The sequence below is a fragment of the Cinclus cinclus genome, chromosome 13 (genome assembly GCF_963662255.1).
Source record: "Cinclus cinclus chromosome 13, bCinCin1.1, whole genome shotgun sequence".
In the NCBI taxonomy this organism is placed as follows: domain Eukaryota; kingdom Metazoa; phylum Chordata; class Aves; order Passeriformes; family Cinclidae; genus Cinclus; species Cinclus cinclus.
In genome coordinates, this window is record NC_085058.1 from 5,399,450 (window position 1) to 5,424,819 (window position 25,370).

At 37.9% G+C, this 25,370-nt stretch overlaps 1 protein-coding gene across 1 annotated transcript in view; it reads left to right on the forward strand.

Moving 5' to 3' along the window:
- VPS13C (vacuolar protein sorting 13 homolog C) overlaps positions 1 to 11,138 on the forward strand; it is a 76,109-nt gene extending 64,971 nt beyond the window's left edge. Inside the window, exons 82-86 of the mRNA XM_062501698.1 lie at positions 4,817 to 4,908; positions 5,813 to 5,936; positions 6,200 to 6,283; positions 7,673 to 7,746; positions 9,228 to 11,138. Of these exons, the coding sequence (XP_062357682.1) occupies positions 4,817 to 4,908; positions 5,813 to 5,936; positions 6,200 to 6,283; positions 7,673 to 7,746; positions 9,228 to 9,285 (432 nt within the window). The 3' untranslated portion in view covers positions 9,286 to 11,138. The remainder of the gene's footprint in view (positions 1 to 4,816; positions 4,909 to 5,812; positions 5,937 to 6,199; positions 6,284 to 7,672; positions 7,747 to 9,227) is intronic.
- Positions 11,139 to 25,370: the final 14,232 nt, after the last annotated feature.

The window sequence follows — 25,370 nt, forward strand, 5'->3', positions numbered from 1 at the left end:
TCTTCTCTATCTTTTCTGTGTAGCAGTTGAATAAAGCGGTGTTTCATGTAGTTCAGGCTCAGAAAACAAACTTGAATAACCATCTTCAGCAAGATTAGATGAGTGAGTCAGATGGGGAGACAGGGAGGGTTTGTTTCCTATGTATTTATTTTTCTGAGGATGCTTAGCTCCTTATGAATGGCAACCACAGAAGGCATTTGGAAAAAAGAATCATGGTAGGTTAGGTCCTGAGTTCATTCATTTATTAGTGAGGTAGGGCTGTGGACAGGGAGGCAGAGCAAAATTTAAAATAGAGACAGTGAAAGGAATTTACTTCTGGGAAAATACTGGTAATTTCATGACCTAGAAGTATTGTTTTCATAGAAATGCTGAGAAAACTTGTGCTTGTGTTTTCTGTACTGCTGTAGGACCGTCAGCTACACATCTGCTGACCCACTATGCCTTCAAGTTACTACTATTAGTTCTTTATGGACTTTGCTCAGCTAAAACATACAGTGAGCTTAGCTGACTCTGGATTTTATTCACAGAATCTTCAGGGGCTTTGCTCTTCAACATAAACAAGTATAAACTTTCAGCTGTTAATAGGCATTTACATGCACACAAATACAAATAAGTATATGTATTTCTATACTAAGCAATGCCATAAATTTCATTACTAATACAGCATCTTCTAAATTAGCAAGCTAAGCTTAACAGCCTGTTATCAGAGCAAATTTTTTGCCTATTATGGGAAAAAATATTGAACAGAAGCATCTTTGCTGGTAATGCCTTTTAGAATATAATGGTCAATTTAAAATTATTTTTAAAAAATTAATGATTTTTTTTAGAGGATTAAATGAAGTTAAGTTGTGATATACTAAGCAGGCCAAATTTTTTCTTCTGGAGGGTTTTTTTTGTTTGTTTGTTTTGTTTAGTTGTTTTTTTTACTGTGTTTTTTACATGTTTTTTGCAAAAAGGAAGAGGTGGCACAATCAACACAGAAAATTTGATATTATGCAGTTCCTCCACATCTAGTATTTATGTTTTTCTTAAAAGGTGTAGATTAGAACTGGATCCAAACCAGTATCCAGGAATGAATCCTCTCTACAGTTTGTTCCTTTCAAGAAGTCACTTAATGGAATACAGGAGAGTTTAATTAACTGTTCTTCATTTTTGTGTTAGAGACCAGTGTTGGGAAGGCTTTGTTTTCTAATGTAAGGTAGCAAACAATGTAAGGCAAGACAGGACAGTATCTTTACATGAAATCAAATATTTAATGAAAAAGATGAGTCAGAAACTCAGTTCCATGTGCACTTACAAATTTAATCACACTAGGTGCAAGTGCTGTTTACTTTTGGGTCCAGTTTTGATCCTATGTTACAAGTAGTTTAACCAGAACCCACACCTTCTCAACTATTTGAACTAGATTTAATGCATATGTCCCTTTAAAATAAATACAGGCTCACAGAGTAGAAACCTCGTAAACTTAAGAAATGGATGCCTCAATATCATCCAGTGATTGAAAGGAAAAATGTTTTACTTAATTACTTTTGTGTGAAATGTAGGCATTAGAGCTTGTCTTAGAGGAGAAAACATCCAGGTTTTAAAAGAAAAGGTACCTTTTCCACAGGAAAGTTGGGGTTTTGGTGCAAACTGAGGACCATAGCCAGGTGGAGTAGATCAGTTGAGTCGTGTAAAGTTGTTTATGCAGTTCCTTGTCCCAGAAGTGCTGGATCTAATGTCCGTAGGCTGCGTGGGGATGTGCTGAGTCAGTTCCAAACCTGAGAAGCCAGGTGTGTGGTGCGGGCTGCACCTCGGCCCGCGGAGCGAGGCTGGGTTGGACACGGCGCGTTTCGTTCAACAGAAACGCGCTGCATAGCCGGAGAACTCGAAGGGCAGATAGGGCAGCTTTGGGAGAATTGTCTTCCAGGGAATCAGTTCTCAGATGTTTTAATCGTGGTGTGAGGAGTGTGTTTGAGTTGGGGTTTGCTGGAGAAGTGGTGGGAGCCTTTGGCTTGGCGAGGCTGGGCTTTGCCATTGCTGGCAGAGGCTGTGCCCAGCGAGAGGCTGCTGCTCACCCAGCTCCTCAGGGCTGGCACGATGTCACTCATACATTATTCACTGCCTGTTGCTGTTTGCTTCACATCCCAGTTAAAGCATGCAGCTTTATAAAGAATGCAGAACACCTCATGAATAATTGAGGCAGGGTGGTGAGACAGTGTTGTGTGACAGAGCATAGACTGTGCTGGAAACTGCAGATTCTATTTCTGCTAGACTCACTGTCCTGCTGTGTAGATTTGCTTTTGTTCTTTCATTTCCATGTAAAATAAGGATGAATTAAATTCTTCAAAGTGCTCTGGTATGCTCATAAAAATAACAGCTTTTGATAAAGATGTAAAGATGTCTATATTTTAAGAGTATGCAGATCATGGAGTAATTTACATCAAGTGCAACCTCCTTTTTACATAATGCCACCACCATTTTGCTGGCACCTATCAGGTGTATTGAGAATAACTCTGAGAAATACTGCATCTTTTAGGCACAGGCCTCAGTGGGAACTCTTACTTTGGTAACATATTGCATGTAAAATCTAAAAATACTATTGGGATTGTTTCTGAAGTTAGGAGAAACAGCCTTTCTCTCTGAAGCTTTGCGTTTGAATAGAGAAACATGCTTATGAATAAATCTGTTTAAATATGTGGCATGTCTAATTTCTTCATATTCAACAAAAGGATTCGGAATATGTATTGCAGTCTTTGAATTACAGTCTTCACATGGTGGTGGGTTTTCTATTTCTTCAGTTTTTTACTTGTTTTTGAAACAGCTGTTGTTCAGGTGTAAAATGTGAATTCATATTTTGATTTTTAGTCATATGCTGCCATGTTTCTTTTAATGTTTTGAGGAGACTTTGAGATAAGCAGTCTTTTTGGCATCTTTATTCCTTTCATGTACATTGTGCAGTTTCAGAAATTTTTAAGATGGTCAGGAAGGGATATTTTTTTATAGAATATGTTGATTAACCCTATAGTTTTGATTGCTGAAAAATGCTGGATTAAAATGTATTTCAGAACAACATCACTTGAGAGCAAGTCCAGGAAAACTCTGTGCTGTTGATTTCAGCTCTTGAATATTCATCCACTTTTGAGATTAAAGGATTTTTTTGAGTTAGTTGTGATGTGTGATGATGCTTTAAGATATTTGCTGAACTTTTGAATATATGAAAATAAAATGCAAATATAAAACAAGTCAAACCTTCTTTTAATTGATACTCATGTAAGATGATCTTTCAGTTTTGATTACTTAAGCTGCATAAAGTTAAACCTGTTAATCACAGACAGACAACTGTGGAGTCCAGTGGAGCCTCTACTGTTATCTCATTGGTTTTATGGGTCCACCTAAGGAAATAAAAAAGAAATGGCTATTTACAAGAAATAACTAAAAGCATACTGATTTTTTTTTTGTCCCTCCTCTTTAGGTTATTGCTACTAGTTTGTCAGAAACTTGAGGAATGAGAACTTGAGGAACTTAGTGTTATAGAGGCTGAATTCCACAGTAACAGCTGTAAAATGAACTGAAAGTCATCTTACTTTGCTCTGAAGAATATCAAACCAATTTTGGGGCACCCATTTGCTAAAGGTGCATTCTGCATCCAGGCATTCTTCTTTGTTTCCCCATGTTTCTACACAGGAGCTGCCCAATTTCCCTTAAAACAGATTGTATCATAAAAAAAGGTGCTTGTATTGTTCTGGAGGGTACAAAGCTAATATGCATTGGCTTTATGCTTATATAGTTGTCTTGCTAATTATTGCTAATTAAACACTATTTCTAAATGTCTTTTTAAAAGACTTACTGCATATTAGGAAAATTTGTAGCTGACACAGATTTATTCTCATAGCCACTTTGAGGCTGGGTTCCTACTGGTAGCATATTATTAATTTCATGCTTTTATTTATTTCTGCATGATGTTTTGATGTGTATTCCTTTCCCACCAATGTGTTCAGGTATCAATCTGTGAGTCTTGCTGCTTTTAATCCAGTGTTATTGGGAGCTTGATGTGAGGATTACCATAAGCCTGTCTTCTGTGCTGATCTGTGTTGTTGGTAGAATATTGTAATCCTGGTCTCTAGGAAACATTATACTTGGGTCAAAGAGGATGTACAGAATGGGAAATCTGAAAAAGAAATTAATAATTGCCAAAAAAATCCTAGGGGCACTACAGTACTTTATTTCAAAAGTTTTTCTGTATTTGTAGGTTTGCTACTTGAGTTGTAGTTGTCTAATCAAAATATGATGAGTAATTCAATCCACTTTCACACACCTTTGTATTTTGGGTATTGAATAGTCATATCTGCTCAGTGCTTCAGAAGCCTGATCTTGAGGTGCACTGACAATTTGTATGTTGATAGTTTCTTTCTGAAAGTCTGAGCTGTACCTTAGAAAGGTATATGATCTTTGCAGAATTTTCACTCTTAAAATGAAGCTTACAGCGTGGAGTATAGAAGAATAAACATTATTAAACAATTACTAGCACAGAAAGGAAATCAGTACTGAAGAAATAGTGCACTAATACAGCAGTGTTGGTGTTCTCCCTTTGAGTGGAATGGATCAGACTTCTCAGTGACTCAGCTTCAGGACTGAGAGCACTATGAGAGCCTGCCTTTAAAGCACTACTGATGAGGTAACTTCTCAGAAGGCTTTTGAATTGAAGACACTGATTTGATTTGTGATTTTTGTGTGTTGTTTTGTTTTTTTAACTTAGTTTTGATTTTTTTTTTTGTTTTGGTTTTGTTTGTTTGTTTTTGTACAGCCCCAGAATTATTTTCTGTTTCTGTTTCAGAAGTTGCACATCAGAAAGTTGGAAAAAGAGGTGTATCGACACCACTGTGCAATTCCAAGAGGCAGAAGAGCAAACCTTATTGTTACCAACAGGTATTAAATTTTGAATGCTTTCTAAGGGCTTGGCATGATTTCAATTTGGGGATTAGACATCTGGCTAAGTCTAAACTGATTGCTATTCTCTGCTTATCTGTTTTCCTTCTCTATTTTCTTCTTGATTTTTTTAATATTTTATTTTCTATCCTAAATGGAAAATGTAATTTAGCTGTGATATCAGTGCTGGATACTAATTTGGGAAGACAGTTTACTCTGAGATCAGTGGTCCTTCCATCGTAGTGGAGGGAAATACTCTTTTTTTCCTTAGTTTTTGATTTTTTTCAGATTAGCTTATTCTAAGTGTTTGCAGTTACCCAAACAGTTTGATAATACATGTTTATAATCTTGTTAATTAAAGAGTATTTTAAATGAAGACTTAGGTCTTTGTACCAGCATGAAAATTATTTAGCTCATCTGACAAGTTTTAGAATTTAAGATGTTTGCAGTCCACATTCCACAGGTCAGCAGTTTGCACCTTGCCTGAATGTATTGAGCGAGGCTTATCCATGGAGGCTTCCCAGTGGATTTTTTAATAATGACCAGCACACCTCAGAATTTAGGCTGCAGATGGACAAGATTTCAAGGCACTGACCAAGGCTATGAATGATAATTGGACAATTTAGTTGTTTGCAGCCTTAGATAAATGTGCATTTCTTTCCTTATCCCAGTTCTTGGCCTGCTCATGCTTTGTGGAGTCTTAGATCAGGTATGACTTTCAGAGACTAAGTGATTGTCTCAGAGTATGTTAAAGAAATACGGGTCCACTGTGACTGAGTGGGTACTTTTAATCTGCATATAAAATGCCTTCTTAAACAAAGGCTTTCATTTTGTTTAGTTTTTCTAGCAAAGTTCTAGTCCTAGAGACAAATTGAGTGTCAACTTTTTTTTTTTTCTTGAACAGGAGAGTGATATATGTGAAAGAAGTGGAAATCTTAGGCCATTTAACAACAGAGTGGGATTACTTATTTGAACAATTCACACGTTACCCCTCCTATGAAGCAAATATTTTAAAAATTACTGTTTTGGTAAGAAAAACATGTAAATTTTCTTCTATATAATACTCACTAGAGGTCCATACATGCTTTTAACCTATTTATGGTTTTAACTGCTAACTAAGGGACTATGTTACAGGATTTACTGGAAGTTTCTTGAAAGTATGACAGTTGGGTTCAACAGACACCATGTTGAAATCTAACCTGAAATTGGCATTCAAGCCATTTAAGTATGAGATTCTGCTATCTTGTTTTGTGAGTCATCTGAAGCTCGGTTTTGTTCCCCTCTGCTGCAGGATCAAAAGATGTTCCAAAGAAAGGACAGTACAGGTCATGCATGTGTAAAGACAGTTCAACTTCAGGATGAAGCTACAGCAAGGGTATATTCTTTTTTTTATAATTATTTTAATCTTCCTTTCTTATGATATTGTTAGCAGTTGTTGAAACTCAGCGTGTAAAAAAGATGGTAATGTTCAGAGACTTGTTAGAGAATAGGCTGCTGTGCCTGAGGATCTTTCACCAGAGTTTTGCGTTGAAAAATGTGTTTTACCAAGAGTATGATGAAACCTGGTAGTCCAAAGCATTCAAGAGGGTTTATGCAATAATAATTTAATGTTGAAGCTGCATAGTCTTAGGGTTTGTATGTTAAGGCTCATTAAATGAAAATAATTCAGATATCTAAAGTACTAGGTTGTTTTAAATGTCCTATAGTCTGTAGAATTCCACATACCTCCTGATTATTTCAAGATCACCTAAGCCAGTACAAGTGGACCTTGTATGAAAAGGTTTACTTAGATTCCTCCCTCCTCCCTCCCCATATGTGTTTTTTCTACCATTTATCTCTAAATATTTGTTCCTATTGGTGCCGGGGGGGGTGGAGTGTTTTGTGAGCCTTTGGATGGTTGGATCTTGTAGATAACTTACCTAAAGCATTCTGTCAATTTGAATAAATTCTGGGGTACTTCAAGAATAGAAAAAAATACCTAGGAAACCATGTGTGTTACTGCAGTGTTGTATCAGTGATGAGAGAGGAGGTGTTCTCCCTGATACCAAATATGAAATCAATTAGATCCACAGTGTCCTGGAAGCATGCTTCCAATTGTAAGAAATTGTAGCTCCAGTAAATGGCAAGTCAGCAGATGGAATCAGAATCAGGGCCAAATTGCTGCTATTAAATTGATTGAGCCTCCTGAAAGAATGGGTTAGACTGGGAAGGAAAAAAATTGCTGTAACTCTGATGGCCCTTTATGTACTAGAAGGGTCTGTCTTAGTTCTTTACTGTGTCTTGTCTAAAAATGTTCCTTCAGCTTTCTCTTACAGCATGTTGTCCGAATTACACTTGGAATTAAGTAATTTAAATCCTTTTAGTTTCTCTGTATCTTAGTGGCGTGGCCAAACCCTGGAGCATTGCACAAAACACACAGGTCACACTGGAAGGATACTTCCTTGTGTTTAATTACCTTTTTTGCTGTTATTTCCTAACTGCACTTTCCTTTGCTGATGTTTATGCTGGTATCTATACATTAAAAAGAGATTTGTCTGCTCTCAAGTGCAACACCACCCATTTACCTTTTGTGGATTTCTGTTTCTGTTCATCAGTTGAATATTGTGCATGTGAATCAGGAGCTGAATATCTAACTTAGACCAGCCTGTGGGGGGGGGGGGGGGGGTTACATGTTTTTTGAATTAGTTATGTTTTAGTAGCATCTTAGGGAAGAAAAGTGCTACCTGCTTTAAGTGTTTTGTGCCTTCACTCTGTTCTTTTACAGTGGATTTGTTGTGCCATTCAGGAAGCCCAGACAACACGAAAGCAAGAGAAGCTGGTGAAGAGAGCATCCTTTCAGTTGAGGAAATCTTAAATGCTGTCTTGATAATGGCAGGATTTGTTGGTTTGATGTTTGGTATACAATTTTTTCCCTAAAATTGATTAGAAGCAACATGGAAACAATGGGCAAAAAATAAAATATCTGAGGTCTTCTTTCAAAGTTACAGCCATTAACACTGTAGTTTTAGAAGTTAAGCATCTTTTGGGAACAATGGATTTCTAAAGCGTCCATTTCTGTTTAAAAATTACAAGTTTTGATAAAATGTTTTCCCACTTTGAAATTTTATTTTTCTGCCTTTTTTCATGTCTGAGATTCTAAAATGAAGTAATTATCTTATTTTCACTCTAAGGTTATGGTTTACAGACTGGTGGTAGTAGCTGTGGTTCTGGTGTTTTTTCAGATGAAGTACTTTTTTTTGTGATTGAAACAAATCTAAAACTATTTTAGACAACATTCTGCTTAAATTACTGTACACAATTTAGTTAATTTAATTCCATCTCTGAGTATTTAGTATTAGAAAATACTGCATTGAAGCAATGTAAGAATGAGTGTATATGAAAGAAATAGGCTATTGTTGTCTGGAAATGTTTACTTCGGAATGTTGTCACATTGTAAATGAAAATCTGCACTTTAAAAATGAAAACTATTATTCACCTGTCATATGCCTGTTAATGGTTTTGGTTGTGTCACTGTAGCCTAAAGAATTATCCAAGAGGAACAGCACATTGGGTTCAGCGTAGTATGTCAAAAACTTAAATCTAAGAAATTAGCTCTCCATATTTCAGTGTATAGTTGCTCTACTGAAAGCATGGCATCTCATTAATTTAAAACTCACTTCTGATGTGACATTTTTGTTGCAGTTTCTCTTCCTGAAGGCTGTTAGCATTCAGTTTAACACAACATTTAAACACAAAGTGTGTGCCTGGTATGAATAACCCCATGAACTTCCTTGAGACAAGTTCCATTCTTAACACGAGAGACATCCATAGGTACTGAGTCGAGGACTGTATGAGCAAACAGATGTGAGTTCAGTAATCAGTGAACTGGGAGCTTTTGCTGTCAGTCTTTGGCTGTCAGATAATAAAATTAGTGTCCTTGTGAAAACTCATGAAAATTTGACCTTTCCAATTTCCTTTTCTTGGAAAGAATAATTGCTATTTCTTACTTCTATTTTTGTGCTAGATAATAGCTGTAGCTACAGACTAAAATGACAATATTTTTCTACAGATGCATACCGTGCACCAGGCCTGGATTTTTAAACTCTACACTTAAGGGCTGGTGCATTGTATAAATGCACTGTTAACCTTAACTCTTGTATCTATGAGCTCACCAAAGTTAGAAAACTTAAGACATTTTAACGTAAGCTGCCAAACGCAGAACTTGTAGAGAGAATTGCACACATTATTTTATTTTTGTTCTGTGTGCTTCCAGTGACAGTGTACTCCAGCATGTGCTTAACCAAGTGGTCATTTTGATATCTGCACGTTTCTCTTTGCAGGAGGAAAAAGTTCAAAGGATGCCTCCTTGGAAGTATTTGGGCCTGGAGATCACTGTGAGGACCATTGCTCCTCAAAAATTGGCTTTTAACAGTGATCCCAAAACTTTAGTGGACCTGCACTCCCTGCACTCACTTTAAATTGGGTCAGGCCTTGGCTAGGCATTACAACTGATGGCTTTGCCCTCCCCTTTAATTTACTGAAAGAGGGAGAGGAACTAAGTTCTCCAAGGTCCCTGACCCCAGAGGCAAAGATTGCCTTAGAAAAGGTACAGACTCCACTGGCAGAAGGACAATCCCACCAGTGCAAGCCAGATCTGCCTTTCAAATTTATATCATTGGGGAAGTTGCCACACTTCCAGGGACTGATTTTCCAATGGGACCAGGACCAGAGGGACCCTCTCTTGATCATAGAATGGATTTTCCTCAGTCACCATTGGTCAAAAAATATCACCATGCCACAGCATTTGATGGTACAGCTGGTCAGGAAAGCCAGGGCAAGGCTTCAGGAACTGGCTGGTTGTGACTTCACATTCACACACCTGCCAATCAGCCTCTCTGGGGATGAAATATCTCCTGAGAAGTTAATGAAAGAAATGTTTGAACATCTCCTGAGGCACAATGCAAGCTTACAAACTGCTTTTGAAGCCTACAGTGGGCAGGTTTCAGTCTATGCCCCTGCCCATAAATTGTTTGCCTCTACATTCCAATTGGTACCTAAAGAAAAAAGGAGCCAAACACCGCTCAAGGCTCTGACAGTTTTTACTGATGCGTCTGGAGCATCCTATAGGTCAGTAATGACCTGGAAGGATCCTCAGACTCAGCAGTGGGAGACAGATGCTGAGCATGTTGAGGGTTCCCCTCAAATTGCTGAGTTGGCCTCTGCAGTCAGAGCTTTTGAGAAGTTTTCAGAACAGTTTAATTTGGTCACAGATTTGGCAAATGTTGCAGGAGTGGTGTCAAGGGCAGAAAATGCCATCCTTAAGGAGATCTCAAGGCTCTTTTTGAATTGCTCTGAATTAATCTATGCTGTCTCCCACTGAGAGCACCCTTATTTTGTGATGCAGGTAAGGTCACGTACTGGTTTGCCTGGCCCGATCACTGGATGGAATCAACGAGCAGATTCCCTAGCAGCAGCTGCAGCCACCGAGTTAGCGAGGCTTCCTGACATGTTCCAGCAAGCAAAGCTGAGCCATCAAATGTTCCAGCACAATGTGCCTGGTCTGGTGTAGCAATTCCATCTGAAACAAGACCAGGCCAGAGCCATTGTGGCCACATGTCCTCATTGCCAGCTTTCAGCCATACCATTGCTGGGCACTGGAGTCAACCCTTGGGGGTTGAGAGGCTGCGAAGTGTGGCAAACTGACATCACGCATACCCCCAAATTCAGCTGGATGAAGTATGTGCATGTCTCCAGTGATACTTTTTCTGGAGCAGTCCATGCTTCTGCCCACGCAGGAGAAAGAAGTGAACATGCAATTAAACACCTGCTGCAAGCCTTCTCAGTGCTCAGGGTCCCTAGAGAAATCAAAACTGACAATAGTCCAGCTTATATTTCCATGGCTTTCAATGAATTCCTGCAGAATTGGGGAGCTGAGCATAACTATGGCATCCCTCACACCTCCACTGGTCAGGCTGTGGTTCATCACAGTTATCATAAGTTTAATTATGTTTTTCATAAAAAAAAAATTGTTTGCCTACTGCTGCCCAAGTTACCTCATCCTCCCCTAATCCTCTACCTCCCAACTTCCCCCTCCTTGGTTTCATGACCTATACCCCAATTCCAAATGCTGTCCCAGTCCTGCTTTTTGAGAAAGAAACATTTATCTTTGAAAAAGATATATAAAAATTTCATTGAAAAAGAAACATATATCAAGTTCATGTTATAAAAAAATAAATTTTTATATGCAAGTATTTGTACTGTGTTTTAGTTTTGTTGATTCTCAAGTGCATGATGTGCTGTTGGTTTGCCTCGTGTCACTGGCACCGTATGAAAACAATTGGAGTACAAAGGTACTGCAAAAGAGCTTTCTACAGCTCAGCAATTTTTGCATCTTGGTTTCTGACATTTAGGAACAGTTGTATGTGTAGTGCCTCTTAATTCATACTTGAAAATAGATGTCACTTTAGTCTACGTGGTGCATGTTTAGACAGTATTGTGTGCCTGTTTTTAGGTGAATTGGAGCTTAAAACGGTTCTGAAGACTCCTTTCTTACTCCAGAGTGCTGCTTGATTCCCTGATGCACTTCCTCGTGTTTTCAGTAAACTTTCTGGCTTGAATTGTAAATAGTAGATATTTCATTTTCTCACTTTATATGTGATTAGGTTCAATGAAGAAACTTCCTATTTAAAATAATCTGAAGAAGAGGTAGTTTTTATTTTGAAATACACATCGTTGCAGTTTGGGTTGCTAGCTGAATAGGAACTGGTAGATGACCTCCAGCTGGAGTGATGAGTGACATTTACCACTTGGATGGAAAGGACATGAGATAGGAATTCCATTTCTTGCTTAAATGAAAAGGGATGTTTGCAATGAATCGGTTTCCACTGCTTGTCCTGGGCTTGCCTCTAGTGTTCCATTCCACTTTACCATGTCTCCTTCTGTCTTCACTTTGTTTTTAAAGTGGTCTTTGGCATAGCTGCATCCTCTGCAGCTGCAAATGCTGTTGACTCTACCTGAGCTTTGCTGTTTGATTTTGGGAACTTTCTTTTCCTGTTCCCTGCCAGTTCTTTTCCTTTAGCTGGTGCATTTTCTTGAAGTACAGGCTGAGGAAGTTAAGGGACAAGGAGAGTTTCTTGTCTCGTCCCTAACGGTGTGTCCAGCATAAGAACAAGTGCAGAATTAAATCCTGTGTGTATGATCTGTTGGGGTAAGGGTAGCAGTATGTTCTCAGACAATCTTGAGTGATGAATTTCAGCCAGGTGCTGTGATGCAAGTGAAAAGCTTTTTCGAAGATTTTGGTGGTTTTTGTTGGTTTTTGTTTTTGTTTGGTTTTGGTTTTTTTTTGTTTCTTTAAGTATCTGGCAACAAAATGTTTTTCCATGCCTTAGAGATTTTATGCACCTGTGAAGCTGTTGAGTTTTTCAGTATTACTGAGCATACCAGGTTGCCAAGCTGTTGACATCTTCATGGCCTTTTCCTTTCAGTGAGCACCCAGAAGCTTTTTGCTGTCTCAAAAGCCATTTTTTGCTGAATATTAAGACAGTAAAATTAGTGTTAATTTGAACTCCAAGCATTCAGGTCAGGCCTGGGTCCTTGCTTTGCTTCAGTTACTCCTTTGCTTTCTGGCTCATCGTAGGTTTCTCCAGCTCTTGAAAAATGTTTTTTTTCACAAGCTGTGGATGAATGTTTAGTCCTTGTGACTGTTTCTCAGTCTCTTACTCCAGCTTTAGCTTCCTGAAACCATTCTGAAACTTGCTCAGTCCTTTGTGCCATATCCTCCATGCCCCAGCATGCTCAGTTGTCCCCTTGGTAAAGAACAGTACAGCCTTCCTCAGTGTAAATCTGTGACCTAGTAACTATTTTAAAAAGACAGTAGCAGAAAAATTATAATACAGTCAAGCTGTTTCATTGAAAACCACATTAATATGCTTATGCTTATATTTTTAGGGCCACTTAATTCTTTAAAAAAAGAGAATGACATGAGAATTTTTGGAGTCGATAATGGCTACGTGTGCTTCTTCACAGGGTAGTGCTCTCAGTTCTACTTAACTGTGAGCTTTAAGGAGCATTTTACTTTGATAATTTTCCTTGAGTAGCTGCCCAATCTGGAGAGGAGTAAATAATCACTTGCTGAAATGTTGTATTTTGAAAATGAAATCAGCTTCTTTACTAATATCTTATATGAGTGCGGTCCATCTTGCTGTTAACTGTTCAAGGGGATTTTAGGCTCTCTTTCAATTGGAGTTTTTATTGGGTTTTATTTAGACCTTTTCCTCTCAATGAGCCTGTATTCATTGGTTACTGCCAGTCATTCTCTACAGAATTACAATAAGCCAATCACTTACAAGTATTTATGTGGAGTTTTAAAGAAACAAATAGCATCACACCATTCTTAAAACACCTCAGATTGTGCAATATCATTGCAGATGCTCACAGCCTAAGTCCACATGGTTCTGGACAACACGCTGGCTGACTGTGGCTGGACTGTGCAGTCTCAGGAGATGCCTTTGAAGCCCTGCTCGTCTAGGATTCTATCACAACAGAAAATCTAAAATACATCTCCCCTCAACACCAAAGAAAATTACCCAGGAGATGAACTTCTGTGTTCCCAATGATAAAGTATATACATCAAAAGAACTTCATACCTCTCACCATCACATTTAACCATTTTCTCAAAAATTGCAGAGCCTGGAAGATTGTTTGGGTGTTTATAGGCACAGAATAGGAAGTAGTTTAGTAGTAAGAGAATAAGTAGTTTTGAAGGGGATAAATTGTGAAGTTGAAGGAGGGGAATAAGTAATTCAGCTTAACAATCAAGTACCAATGTTCTTATTTCATTGCATTTTTTTTTTGTAGTGTGGTAACAGATTACAGTAGGTATATCCTAATCTTGGGCTATGCTTGGCAAGAAGGATTATTTATATAAAGATGCCTTGGGTCGCTCAGAGGATTTAAAAATAAAATTAAAAAGATTTAATTTTAAAAGTGGAAACTGACTTGTGAAACCTCTTGAAACTAGCTAACTAACATCTGTTTGAAAAAATAATTCTTTCAACAGTTTATAAAGCTGCATTTAGTCAAACCTGAGTGTGAAGACTTAATTTGGAATAGATGCCAGTGGACTGACCAGAGAAGTTTTAATGTAAGAAACAAGTGGAGGAGTTTGATGCAACTTCAAGTTTAATTGAAAAAATCAAAGCTTTTTTATTAAGCTTGTTTATTAATATTTCCTGGACAAAGATATGCTTTGGAGGGAGAGGGCAGTTCCCAGTTAAACCTGTGATGCCACATAGCAGGAGGAGGACAGATCAAAGTGGGGAGGAAAAGTTGTTTTACACCTAGATGTCTAATTAAAATTTGTTCCAGGTATATTAATTTTTTTTAGTTTACTGATGACCCTAATGCAGATCCATCCCTTGGATTATGGATCTTATTTGCACAATCACAAGTTACTGTGAGGCAAATACACAGATCTCCAGACTTTAGCACTTACTATCTCTGTGCCGCAATTTGATTCTGTTTGGGATTTTTCTAGATATTTGTCATCAACTAAGGCAGTAGCTTAATCTAGTTACCTCAGTTGTCTGATGGAGAAAAGCTGAAATATGAAAGGAGAAATAATTCTTGAAAGGAAAAGACTGACCTGCTGAAAAGAACATGTGAATTTAAACCTTGATTCAGTTCACTGTATCCCCTCCCTTCCTGTAAGTCAGCAAGTAAACCTCTAGTTTGACAGCATTTTATATAGTTTATTATGAAATGAGTTTTTAAATTCTTTTTCCTGATCTGGTCTTTAGATTGCATAGAGGTCAGGGGAACCTGGGAGGGAGATGGGAGGAACCTCATAATATTGACATGGTAGGTTGGGAATGAAGGAAGGTGAAAGCAGGATAATTATAAATTCATAAAATGGCTAGGTCTTTGGAGGTAAAACCAAATTATTAAAAAGCTTATTTGGTATCCTGCCACAAATCCCTTCTACATCAGTAGTCGGGAAAATAAGTAGTTGTGAAGACCAACAGCAGTACTTGAAAACAGTAACTTCATTAGACTTTGACAAGGAAAAGAAATTTTTCCTTGGATTTCATTCAGAGAGGTAGAGCCATTCCCAGGTACTTTACTGGAGTCAGCAGATGGAGCAATGAAAATGCACTTCATTGCTAAAATGACAACACTCATATTCCAGTGCTGGTCTTGTGTGTGTGTCCACGTGGTTTCTAGACTGCTGTTTATCAGAGAAAAGTACAGTAAAGATGTAGAAGTCTGCAAAATGCTTATCCAAAACAAAAAGCTTGGAAAGTAGGGAAGCAGTTTGTGTGCAGAATAATGGAGCAGGTTTCCAGGAATTTGAAACATCTCCCCACCAGGTATGACATACGTTCCTCTCATACATAATAAAAGCTTTATAGGTAAATCACTGAGCTGTACAGGTCTTGTCTCTGCACTGATAAATGTGGCCCTGATTCTGCCCTTGGCTTAGTTGATGTATGAGGACTGGATTGTGCTTATAAAGTCTCCTCTGCGTTTGTCTTCTTCACCTCTGGCTGTACTTCCCCTGCAGGAAAGAAATTTGCTGTTGACTTTTCAAGATCTGTGACATTATACTAAGGTGCTCATAAGGAATCCAAGGAATCAGTTCTGCAACTGATCCCATAGAATTGTTGCAGGTTAATTGTCAGTAAAAGCAGCACAAAGGGATATAATCTAATAACAAGAAAATGCAGGTTTCATATAATGAGACATTTTGAACAGTTGAACAACTAACTTTTTAGGACCTTCTCCACACTTTTAAGAAAGTGCACCAAGCTTGAGTAACTGATGCTGATAAACAAGAGTAGACATTATCTAAGTTGCTGTGGAATTTAAAAAATAAACAGCATATTACTTAAAACAACTCGGAGTTAATTGCAAAGATGTTTTAAAGTTGGACACTTGCTGTAGCACAGCGGAGATCTGTGTGGAATGACAGAGATGAGTGTGTCAGGGTTGCAAACGAAGGGATGCTGCTGTGAGCTGTTGTTCCAGCAGGTACCCACAAGGTGGGGGAATGAACCTTTGTATTTTACTGCTGCCGTCTTAGATCTTTCCTGCCTACCCTCCTGCCTGCATACCAGAGTTTTAAAATCACCTACTCATGTGGTCAATGCAGAGCATGGAGCTGTAAATCAGAACCTGTCAGAAGCTTTTCAAGCTGTAGATCCAAATCTGGAGTTTTACAAGTGTTGAAAAAACATACCACAGTGATCATTCACATCTTGTTTCTTATTTGTACACAGTGTAATAAATAATCTGAATTGGTACAGATATCCATGGGTGCAGATTTCTTTAGTGGGGAATGTTTTAATGTAAAAGGTTTTCTGTGTGATTTTTACTTACATGTTCATTCTGTTAATGGTACTGCTGATCTGTATGTGGCTGTGTAACAGGCTATGTCCTATTTTCCCTCTCTGTATCTGATAAATTCAGAGAGATCGAAGGGAGCCCAAGAAGCCATCACAGAACTCTTTAACAGGGTTTCTTTAACAGAACTCTTTTACTTTGTGATGTTTAGCTAAAGTTAATAAAAATCTATTTTTTCTTGGTACTTAATGGTAGATACTACACTTGTTTCAAATAGCATTAGCATTTAAATATTTAAATAGTATTTTAAAATCTAAGTGTAATACTTGAGAACACAGCAAAAACTAAAAATTAGAAATATTATTCTGTATTTTGGTCATGATTTCTGCTTCTTGCTGCTGATAAAGAGAATGAGCCCTCACTCAGCTTGTGTGGTTGAGTTGTAGGAGCCATTCTCACACCCCTGAGCTTGCTGGGCTCAGTGTCATGGATGTTCCTTTGCAGCATGCAAGAACTTAAGACACATAAGTTCATTTGCCTTTTTTGTGACTCTATTGTTTGTTGCATGTTTCTTTCTTTGTCTGGCTTTAGGATCCTTTCCAGTTCCTTCTTTCTAAAGATCTCTTCCTAATTCTTTGCAAAGTAAGGCTACCTAAATATTTAGTAATTTGGCTGGATCTTTTACAAGGCATATAGGAGTAAAAACAGTCTTGATTGTCAGGGAATCACATGTTCTAAACAAGGTTATTTCTGGTATTATCAGACAAAGAGTGTTCTCTGTGCTGGTTTCTGAGGGGTGCTCAGATCCTCACAATTTCCTAACCTTGTAGCATTTAGGGTTTGTGGGCCAGGGCTGAGAACTGAGGAGAAGGCAGGAAAAAAGGGGGATGAGGCACTTGCAACAAGATTGATGCCTTACTCCTTTTGTAGATTCTGCCTAGCTGCTGTTATCCTAGCCAGGAGGAGAAAGTACTTTGTGGCTCATCTAATGTATCCTGGGTAGCCAGCAAGTAACACCAAGATTGTATCTTAGTTCCTAATTTGGATTTTTTTTTCTGAATGGAATTCTGCTGGATATTGTGTCTGGGTTAATATCTGCCCTTTTTGGGGGAAAGCTTTAAGGCTTCCATTGGCACAAGGGCAAACTGAACTGGCTGTGGTAGCACTGACACACTTGAGATAACCTGAGTAACAAATTCTGGATGGTGACTCATTTTCTTCTAATAATTTCTGTGTCCCATGCTTGACTAATCTAGTGACATTTGAAGGATTTGTGAGGTTAGAATAAAGGAAGAATGGAGAATGAAAAGTGGAGAAACCTGGAATAGGCCAAGAGACTTGAGAATCATGTTCTGGCTCTAGTACTTGCTGTCTGTGATCTGTACTCACAAAACATTAAACCTTAATCTAACCTAGATTTCATATACATTTACATTTGACTTGTAAGATGTTCTTTAAAAAAATTGCTTTAGATAGAGGTCGCACTCTTTTTTTTTTTTTTTTGTCATAGTTAAAAGTCATTGGAGGAATTCTTCAAGTTTGCTCTGTAAATGTATTACGTGTTCTACCTCTAGCTCTTACATTGGCTGTTTCGTTGCAAAAGTTAGAAGTGCTAAAGAATTAGTAGATTTTTTTTTTAACTCAAGTTGCATGCTAAAATGGAGAGTTTCATTTGAATGAAGGTTTAAGTGAAAAATGACTAATTTCTACACTGTTTCCATTTTTGTTGACACTGAATAATTGATTAACAGAAAAGAAACAAAATAAAAAAAATTCTGCTGGAAGCTGAAATAGTCTGGTTTTGAAGTTTTCCAGGGTTGTCTGATACAAGGTTCAGAGGCTTTATTGCTTCAGTTCTTTTCTGTGTGCTGAGGCCTGTGACCTGCTTCTGGAACAGATTGATAATGGTCCCATTGGCAGAGTGGAGTCAACAAAATGCCCCAAAACCACAGGCAGGAAGCAGAGAAAGGAGTGTGAAATTCTAGCAGAGAGGCTGTTGGCAGGCAGGCTATTGATTAATCCACCCTCAGACACACAAGTGTGTGGCATTTTCAAAGACCTCTGCCAGATGACCAACAAATAGGGAATTGAACATCCAAGTCCTTGCAAGGACCTAAGTCAAGTAGATGTCAGTGTGCAGTAAATAGGCCATGATTTAGGATCTAGTCACCAGTGTACCTAGTGAAGATAAATTGAAACAAAAACTTTGCAGGGTGAAGTCTGTCAAAGGTGTGAGTGTACCTGTGCAGCTGGGAGCAGGGCAGCTATCCACTGGCTTTCCAAGAGGATTTGGGAAGAAAGATATCTTCACGTTTCATGTTTATAAATATACAAAGAAATTGGTGTGAGAGCACAGTGTGTATCTGAACTGGGGCCACCTGAATTTCTAGCAGTTCAGTTAAGAGACTTACTGTGCATTTTCAGTGGAACCTGAAAGAGATTCAGTTAATGAGATACAAAATAATACAGGACAGAAGAATAGTACTGTCCTTGTGACACAGGTGAATGCTTTTACTACCAACTTTTCTTGAGGAAAAATGCTTCTCTTTAAGCATCCAGGTGAAGACCACAGCATAAGTGATTGCCTGCATAATATATTATTCAACTGTTCCACCAAGCCTAATCTGTTACAGGTGATAAGGGCTTGGGAATAACAACTTATAATTAAAACAACTAAAATCCCCATTTTTAGCATTCACTCTGGACTAAAATGGGGAGGGGAAAGCACAGTATAGTCTTACATTTCTTTCATAAAGCTACAGTAAATGTTTTCAGAGTGGATCATAGGGAAAATGACTTCTGTATTGAAACTTGTAAATACTAAAAGATTTGTGTGAAAGATGAAGTGCTAGTAAGTACTGATTCATATGGTCTGCATTAGAATATAGTGGTGATGTTATAATATGAAATTAGGAGAATTTTGTCTTTTATAATCCTGTCATTTTATAGAAGCTAAGTGACATACAAGATGAGGTAGCTGAGGCCTCCAAAGAACTTGTGACAAGAATAGTGTATTATAGAGCATAAAAACCATTTTGAGCTTGGAACGTTGGAATGCTGTTGGAGTAGCAGCAAGAAGACATATGGAAGCTATCTTAGCCACTTGATAAGCAATTTTGTAGCCACTGATCACAATAATTTGAAGTTTCCTTTCCCAGGTGGTTGACTTAGGCACTTGTTTTTCCACTGAGAAGAGCAGAGCTGGGGATGACAGTGCTGCTCTGGGGTTGGTGTGCAGTGGCTAGCACTGACTTTGGGGGAGTCTTACAACAGAGTTTTTATGTGCTTTTTAAAGCCTCACCCTTAAACACTCTGGCTTCCCATCTGGCAAGCACGGTTGCAATGCTTTCATAAGTGACTGGTATTTGATGTTTAAAATTGTCAGGTAATCAAAACTAATTAATGTAAATACTGTTAACTCCAGTTAAATCTCTGTTCAAGTGATTCTGTGCATTGACAGAGGAAGTATGTCAGTAAAAAGGGATGAGAGATGTTTGTTGGTCCTTTGATGTTTTATAAACATCAGAAAATATTAATCCCTTTACAGACGTTCATTTTGGCTTATCCTTGTAAGCTAAAACATGCCAAATATATCTATTTCTTCTTACACCTTGCCCCTCACTTCTGCAACAGAGTTCCTGTGGGGCCCTTTAAAATACAATAATAATTGCTGCACAATATTTTAATAAAAATGTTCCCTGAAATCTTAACAGTTGGACTATGTGAAACTTGAATTACTTTTTTTTTTTTAATAGGTTTAAAGACAAAGCTATTCTTTGCTGTCCAGCCCTCCTCCTCACTGCTTTATCAGGTCCGGTTCCCTGTTAGAGCAGCATATAAAAATTGAATAGTTGTTTTTTTCAATCCTAGTAAAAAGCAAAAGTTTAAAACTTAAGAATTTTTTGCAAAGCTGATTGAATGTCTTGAGCCAGACCTCTCAGAGATGGCACAAAAATTAAACATACCAGCTTGTTAGCCTTCCAAATAATGTATGCAAAAATTTAGGAAAGAGTGTTCTTGTGCAATTTTCGTAAGTGAAATGTTGTGTTACTATTTTGTTAGTGAGAGGGAAAGCAGGTTAGTTAAAAGGGTAAGTATGTTGACATATTGATTTGAACAAGAGTTGCTTAGGTTCTGTTAAAAAGTGAAATCAAAACAAGGGACTTCTCTCCCTCTTCCCTCAACGAAGAATACTGACATGTCAATCAGAGCACCAACTTCCCACATTCCAGGTAACCATAGACTGAGGAAACTTCTTTCTTTGATTGTATCATGAAACCTTCAAAGCTTAGTGGTTTTGTCCTAATGGATGCTGAAGGAAACAGTGAAAAAGGTATTACTGGAACAGGAAATTAGATTTTTTGTCATAGCTGTGAATCTAAGATGGGTTTTAGATTCAACCTGCTCCTCTTACGTTTTCCTATTAAGCCTTAGGGAAAAAAATTGAGTATATCAGTCTTTGTGTGATACTGTGCAATGGAGAACATGAGGCAATGCTGAGTTCTTCTCAAGATACCAGTATTCTAGAGAGGCTGGAGCTATATTTCGCCTGTGTGGGTGTTTGAGCATTAAAATTGGCCATCTGTACGGACAGTAAACTGCTTAAACTTTATTTTCTTCTTTGTGAGGTATTTCTGTAACAGTCTGAGAATTAAAACTGGGTTCTGATCAGAGGAAATGGAGATGGCTAGCTGCTTCTTTTTAGAAAATATATAATGCTTATCTGGAGAATTTTCCTAAGAACTTTAGAAGCATAGTAAATAAAAACAGTGAATATTTTTAGGTTATATTTAAACATATAACTCTTTATTTAGTGCATTTGGAAGTCTACATTGAATTAGTTAAAAATGATAGCTCTGTGATAATAAGTAAATTCCTCCAAAGATTTTTCACAAAGTTTAAAAAAAAAGCCTTAAACTTTTAAACCCCAAAAAGTAGCTTCATGTGTTCTACTTGTTTCTGTCTTCACTACTGTCAGTGCTAAACCAGTGAGCACTGTTTATTCTATCTTCAATCTGACTCAAGGTGCTGAAAGTTACTTTCTAAGGCATTTATTCAATATCTGCTGTAAAAAATGCTGGCTTCTGCTCTGATTATGCATAGTTTTCCCCAGACTTATTTCTAGTTCACAACGAAGCTCACAGCATTTCTCCTATTATATATATATATAGATATAGATATATTCTATCTATCTGTCTATCTATCTATCTGTCATATATATATATATATATATATATATATATATATATATATATATATATATATATAGTCCATTAGTGAGCCATCATGATGTGTAAAACCTCCGTGATTTGCCTGGCCACTGCTTAAGTTCAAAAATTTTGAAGAAAAACCTTAAATTGCAGAGCTTTCTGCTTGTGACAGTTCCTATCTATCTCAATTGTCTTTCTTTCCAAAGAGACGATTTAAGATTTAAGATTTAAGATTTGCTCTAAACATATTGTAAATGATCAATGTTATCTGACATTTGCTGTTGTTTATCCAAACAGAATATTATGTGCAGGAAAGTGCATTTTTCCTCTTGACCACCTAGAAAGGTGTTTTTCAGTGGTATTCCTTTTCAGTAGGAAGTGCCAGACCACTGGCAGTTCTAAGAAAGAATTTGTGGTACCAAATTTAACAACCTTGCAAAAATTCTGTTGCTCAAAAAAAAACCTATGGAGGGGCTGATGCTGTTATTGAAACCTGATGATAAAATTACTTCAGGAGCAAATTTTCCATGGTTTGGTATTCAATTCCTGCACACAAGAGCCTTGTATTCTGTGCTCTATGCTAGACCACAGTTCTTAGTGGTGGCTCATTTAAGGAAATCCAGAAATATTGTGAAAGAACTAAGTTGTCTCTTCTTCTGGTCATATTTATTTGAAATTTAAGTACTGTAGAGAGACAACTGCTGAGTAGTTATTTTTGTAAAGATCCAGATTTCAGTCGCACATAGGCAGGGAGAGCAGAAGCTGTCCTAGGGAGACATTGTTCTACATGGAACAATCTGTTTGTAGAAAATACCTTCCAGGCTGGATCCTGCATTAGCCTCAGGAGAGAAGCTAGCAATAAGGTGCCATTTAGAGGGATTAAGGAATTAAGTTCTGGTTTTTGTTGAATTTCTTTGTTTTTGTTGAATGTTCATGTTTATTTCATGAAGTTCAATTAGCAGACTGTAGCAATTCAGTCTTGGTTAATTTTCTATCAAAACTATGAAAGCATGAGCACACAGTACTGGGTTTGCAGGAATATGAGCTTTTGAAAACCCATAAAGAATTTCCTTATTTCAAGAGAGCTTTTGTTACAGTGATGGCAGCTGAATTTTGTATAATAGCAACAGTGCACTGCTTTAGAGTTTTCATTACTTAATAAGAAGGTGAACTTTAAAACCATTTTTGTTTATGAATAATTGCTCTTGTAATCAAACTACACTGACATTAGAAAAATGGGCAATATCTTTCTATGAAGACTGCAAGTCCTACATGCACACCAAGCATATCAGAGCAGCGACACTGTCATAATAAAACAAATACACCACTTAAATTTCACAGAAGGTTTCAGCATTAGCTGATGCTTAATCTGTTTCAGAAAGAACCTTTGAATTTTCTGCTATATTGCATCTGAGAAAAGCATGGTCAGAATTTTTATTCAATTTTGTGTAACTCCAAACTACTGTAGGGGAGACACTAAAATTCCAGGTTCCACATTTGTGACGTCTTGGGCTCCCACCCAGTATGTTTACAGCTGGATGTGAAAAACATTATTTGGTTTTGATAGGAGTAAAAAGGAGTGCTACAGCTTCAATGCAGCTTTCAGAACGATCTAATTAATTCTGAAGGGATGTGTAGCCATATGCTCAGATGACTGACTAAGCTTGAACATCTCCCAGTCCTGCTGGAGCCCTTGAAGGTTGTTGAACTAAATGTAAACTTTTTTCCACCATACCATCCCCCCAGCATTTGAGCCACCATAAACTGATCCAAATCTGAGATCTGATGCTACACTTCCAGTGTTTTCACAGTAAAGAGCAAGAACCTACGTGAGGCATGATGTTTAAGCTGCAATTTGATTGCATCATTATAGTTGAGGCCTTCCTGAATCTGAATCTCAGAATTCATAACAGCTTTATTGTTACTAATGGTTTGGTGTGACTTGGGTCAGAAGGTACTTTGTACCGTATTTGGTTGTAAAGAGTTATCTTTCATTGGCCCTTACAAGTTGCTTTTGCTACACAATTCTGCTTTCCACTCATAGTTTTTGCCTCTTCTCTCCTTCCAGCTGTCCACTTTGGACAGGGCTTCATTCTCAATGTTACAGGTATCCAGTAGTTATTTTGCCAATTGTCAGGGCCAATGATATACTAAAACACCACCAAGAACTTTGCATTACAGCTGGAGTTGATATTCTGGCAATTCCCCCATGTACCAGTCACTGCCATGTGAGTAAATGCTGTGATTGCTTCACTAAGTAATCATCCTGCTCTGATGGAGCTGAATGTTTGCCCACAGTGTTCTGCTGTGGCATCACACTGTTTATGCAGCTATGCTTGTGAACAACGCAAGTGTTCACAAGGTAAGTGTTAAAAAGTACTTCTTAACCTGGTTCAGTTTTCTTGTCCAAGGCACAGTATGACCATGCAGACGATGGTACTGGCACTATCAAGTGGGCAGGCTGGGGGCAGCAGGAAGCAGCCAGGTGGAATCCCTCTTGGGGTCAAGATGAGTATGAAGATGCTATCTGGAAGCATACCCTAAGCAAGACAAGTTAAAATGGTTTGGTCTGTGAACAAAGGTTCTCTCTGATACCTGATGAGTTGTTTTCCTAATCAGCCGTGGTTAGGAATACTGGAACTGTATGTTCTCTTTATAAGAGATGTCATATATCAGAGAAATACCAGATTACCTCTTGTTTTCTCCTAGTGGAAACAGAATGCAAGAACCTCAAAATTAATTAAAGCAAGAAGCTGGAGAACAGAGCTAAAAAATATGTCTGGAGGTTAAGGATCTAGCCAACGAACTAACAGTCTTTTAGTAGACACAGGTACACCAGGGTAGCAGAACATAATGATTCTACCCACAAAAAAAACCCAAAAAAACCAAACCCTGCATTTTGCAGTGTGAAAATTTGCAATATGCTATACCTTTTATGGCAAAGAAATAGGAATTTTGCCCCTGCAAATTGATGCATTCCTGTACATGTTGAAATGAATATGCCTTCATGTAAATAATAAGATAGGCAGAACTTGGCATGAATTGTTTGTTTGGTTTTTTTGCATAAGCTTGAAGAATGCCATAAATATCATATTCAATAGTGTTGACAATTCCAATAAGTTCAGAGCCACTGTAAGGCAAAGCTGAAGAGCACCAAAGCTGAGTGTCTCCTAACTGTTCTGTAAGGTAAGCTGAAAGATCATGTCACTGCTTCAGGGCTGGGGGAACATGAGGTGACAGTAGGATGAAGATTAATCAGCTGTGGCCACAGGACACCCAGCTGCCTGTCCAGCACACCTTTTATTGTAGGAAACTTGCCAAAGGTGATTTATAGGAGTGGTTTACATGCTATGATGTGGGAACTGGCAAGGGGTAGGTCTGATTTCTGAATAAAACAAAAGATATATTTGAAATATAAATTAGGCTGCTAAGACAATCTGGTGAATAATTTGGAAATAGCATAACTTGGTATTCTATTCTGTAGCTCATATTGCAGCTGCTTGAACAGCTATTTGTGTGTATGCAGAGTTGATGCAGGCAGTGGAGTTGTCATGCAGTGTATGATCCCAGCGACTTCCAGCCTTGCTGACTGGTAGCGTGGTCATACCTGGGCCATAATTCATGTTTGGCTTTCTACTGAAAGAGCAAATTTGAGGCTTTTTTATGTTCAGCAGCAAACCCAATTCAGTTGGCTCTACAGTTGCTGTCATCAGTCCCCTGCTCTGCTGTCCTCTCCTCTTTTTCTGCTTGCCAACACGCACACACCAAAAAAGGCTGCTGAAAACACAGTGCAGTCTTCTACTCTCTGTTTCAAAGCTATTTTATTGATAACTATTTTATAGTAATGAGAAATGCTAAGTATCTGTTAAGCTGACAAAGGCTGTTTTCAGCTGTCCTGATGATGCCTGTGGTGTAGATGCTGGTGGCAAAGCA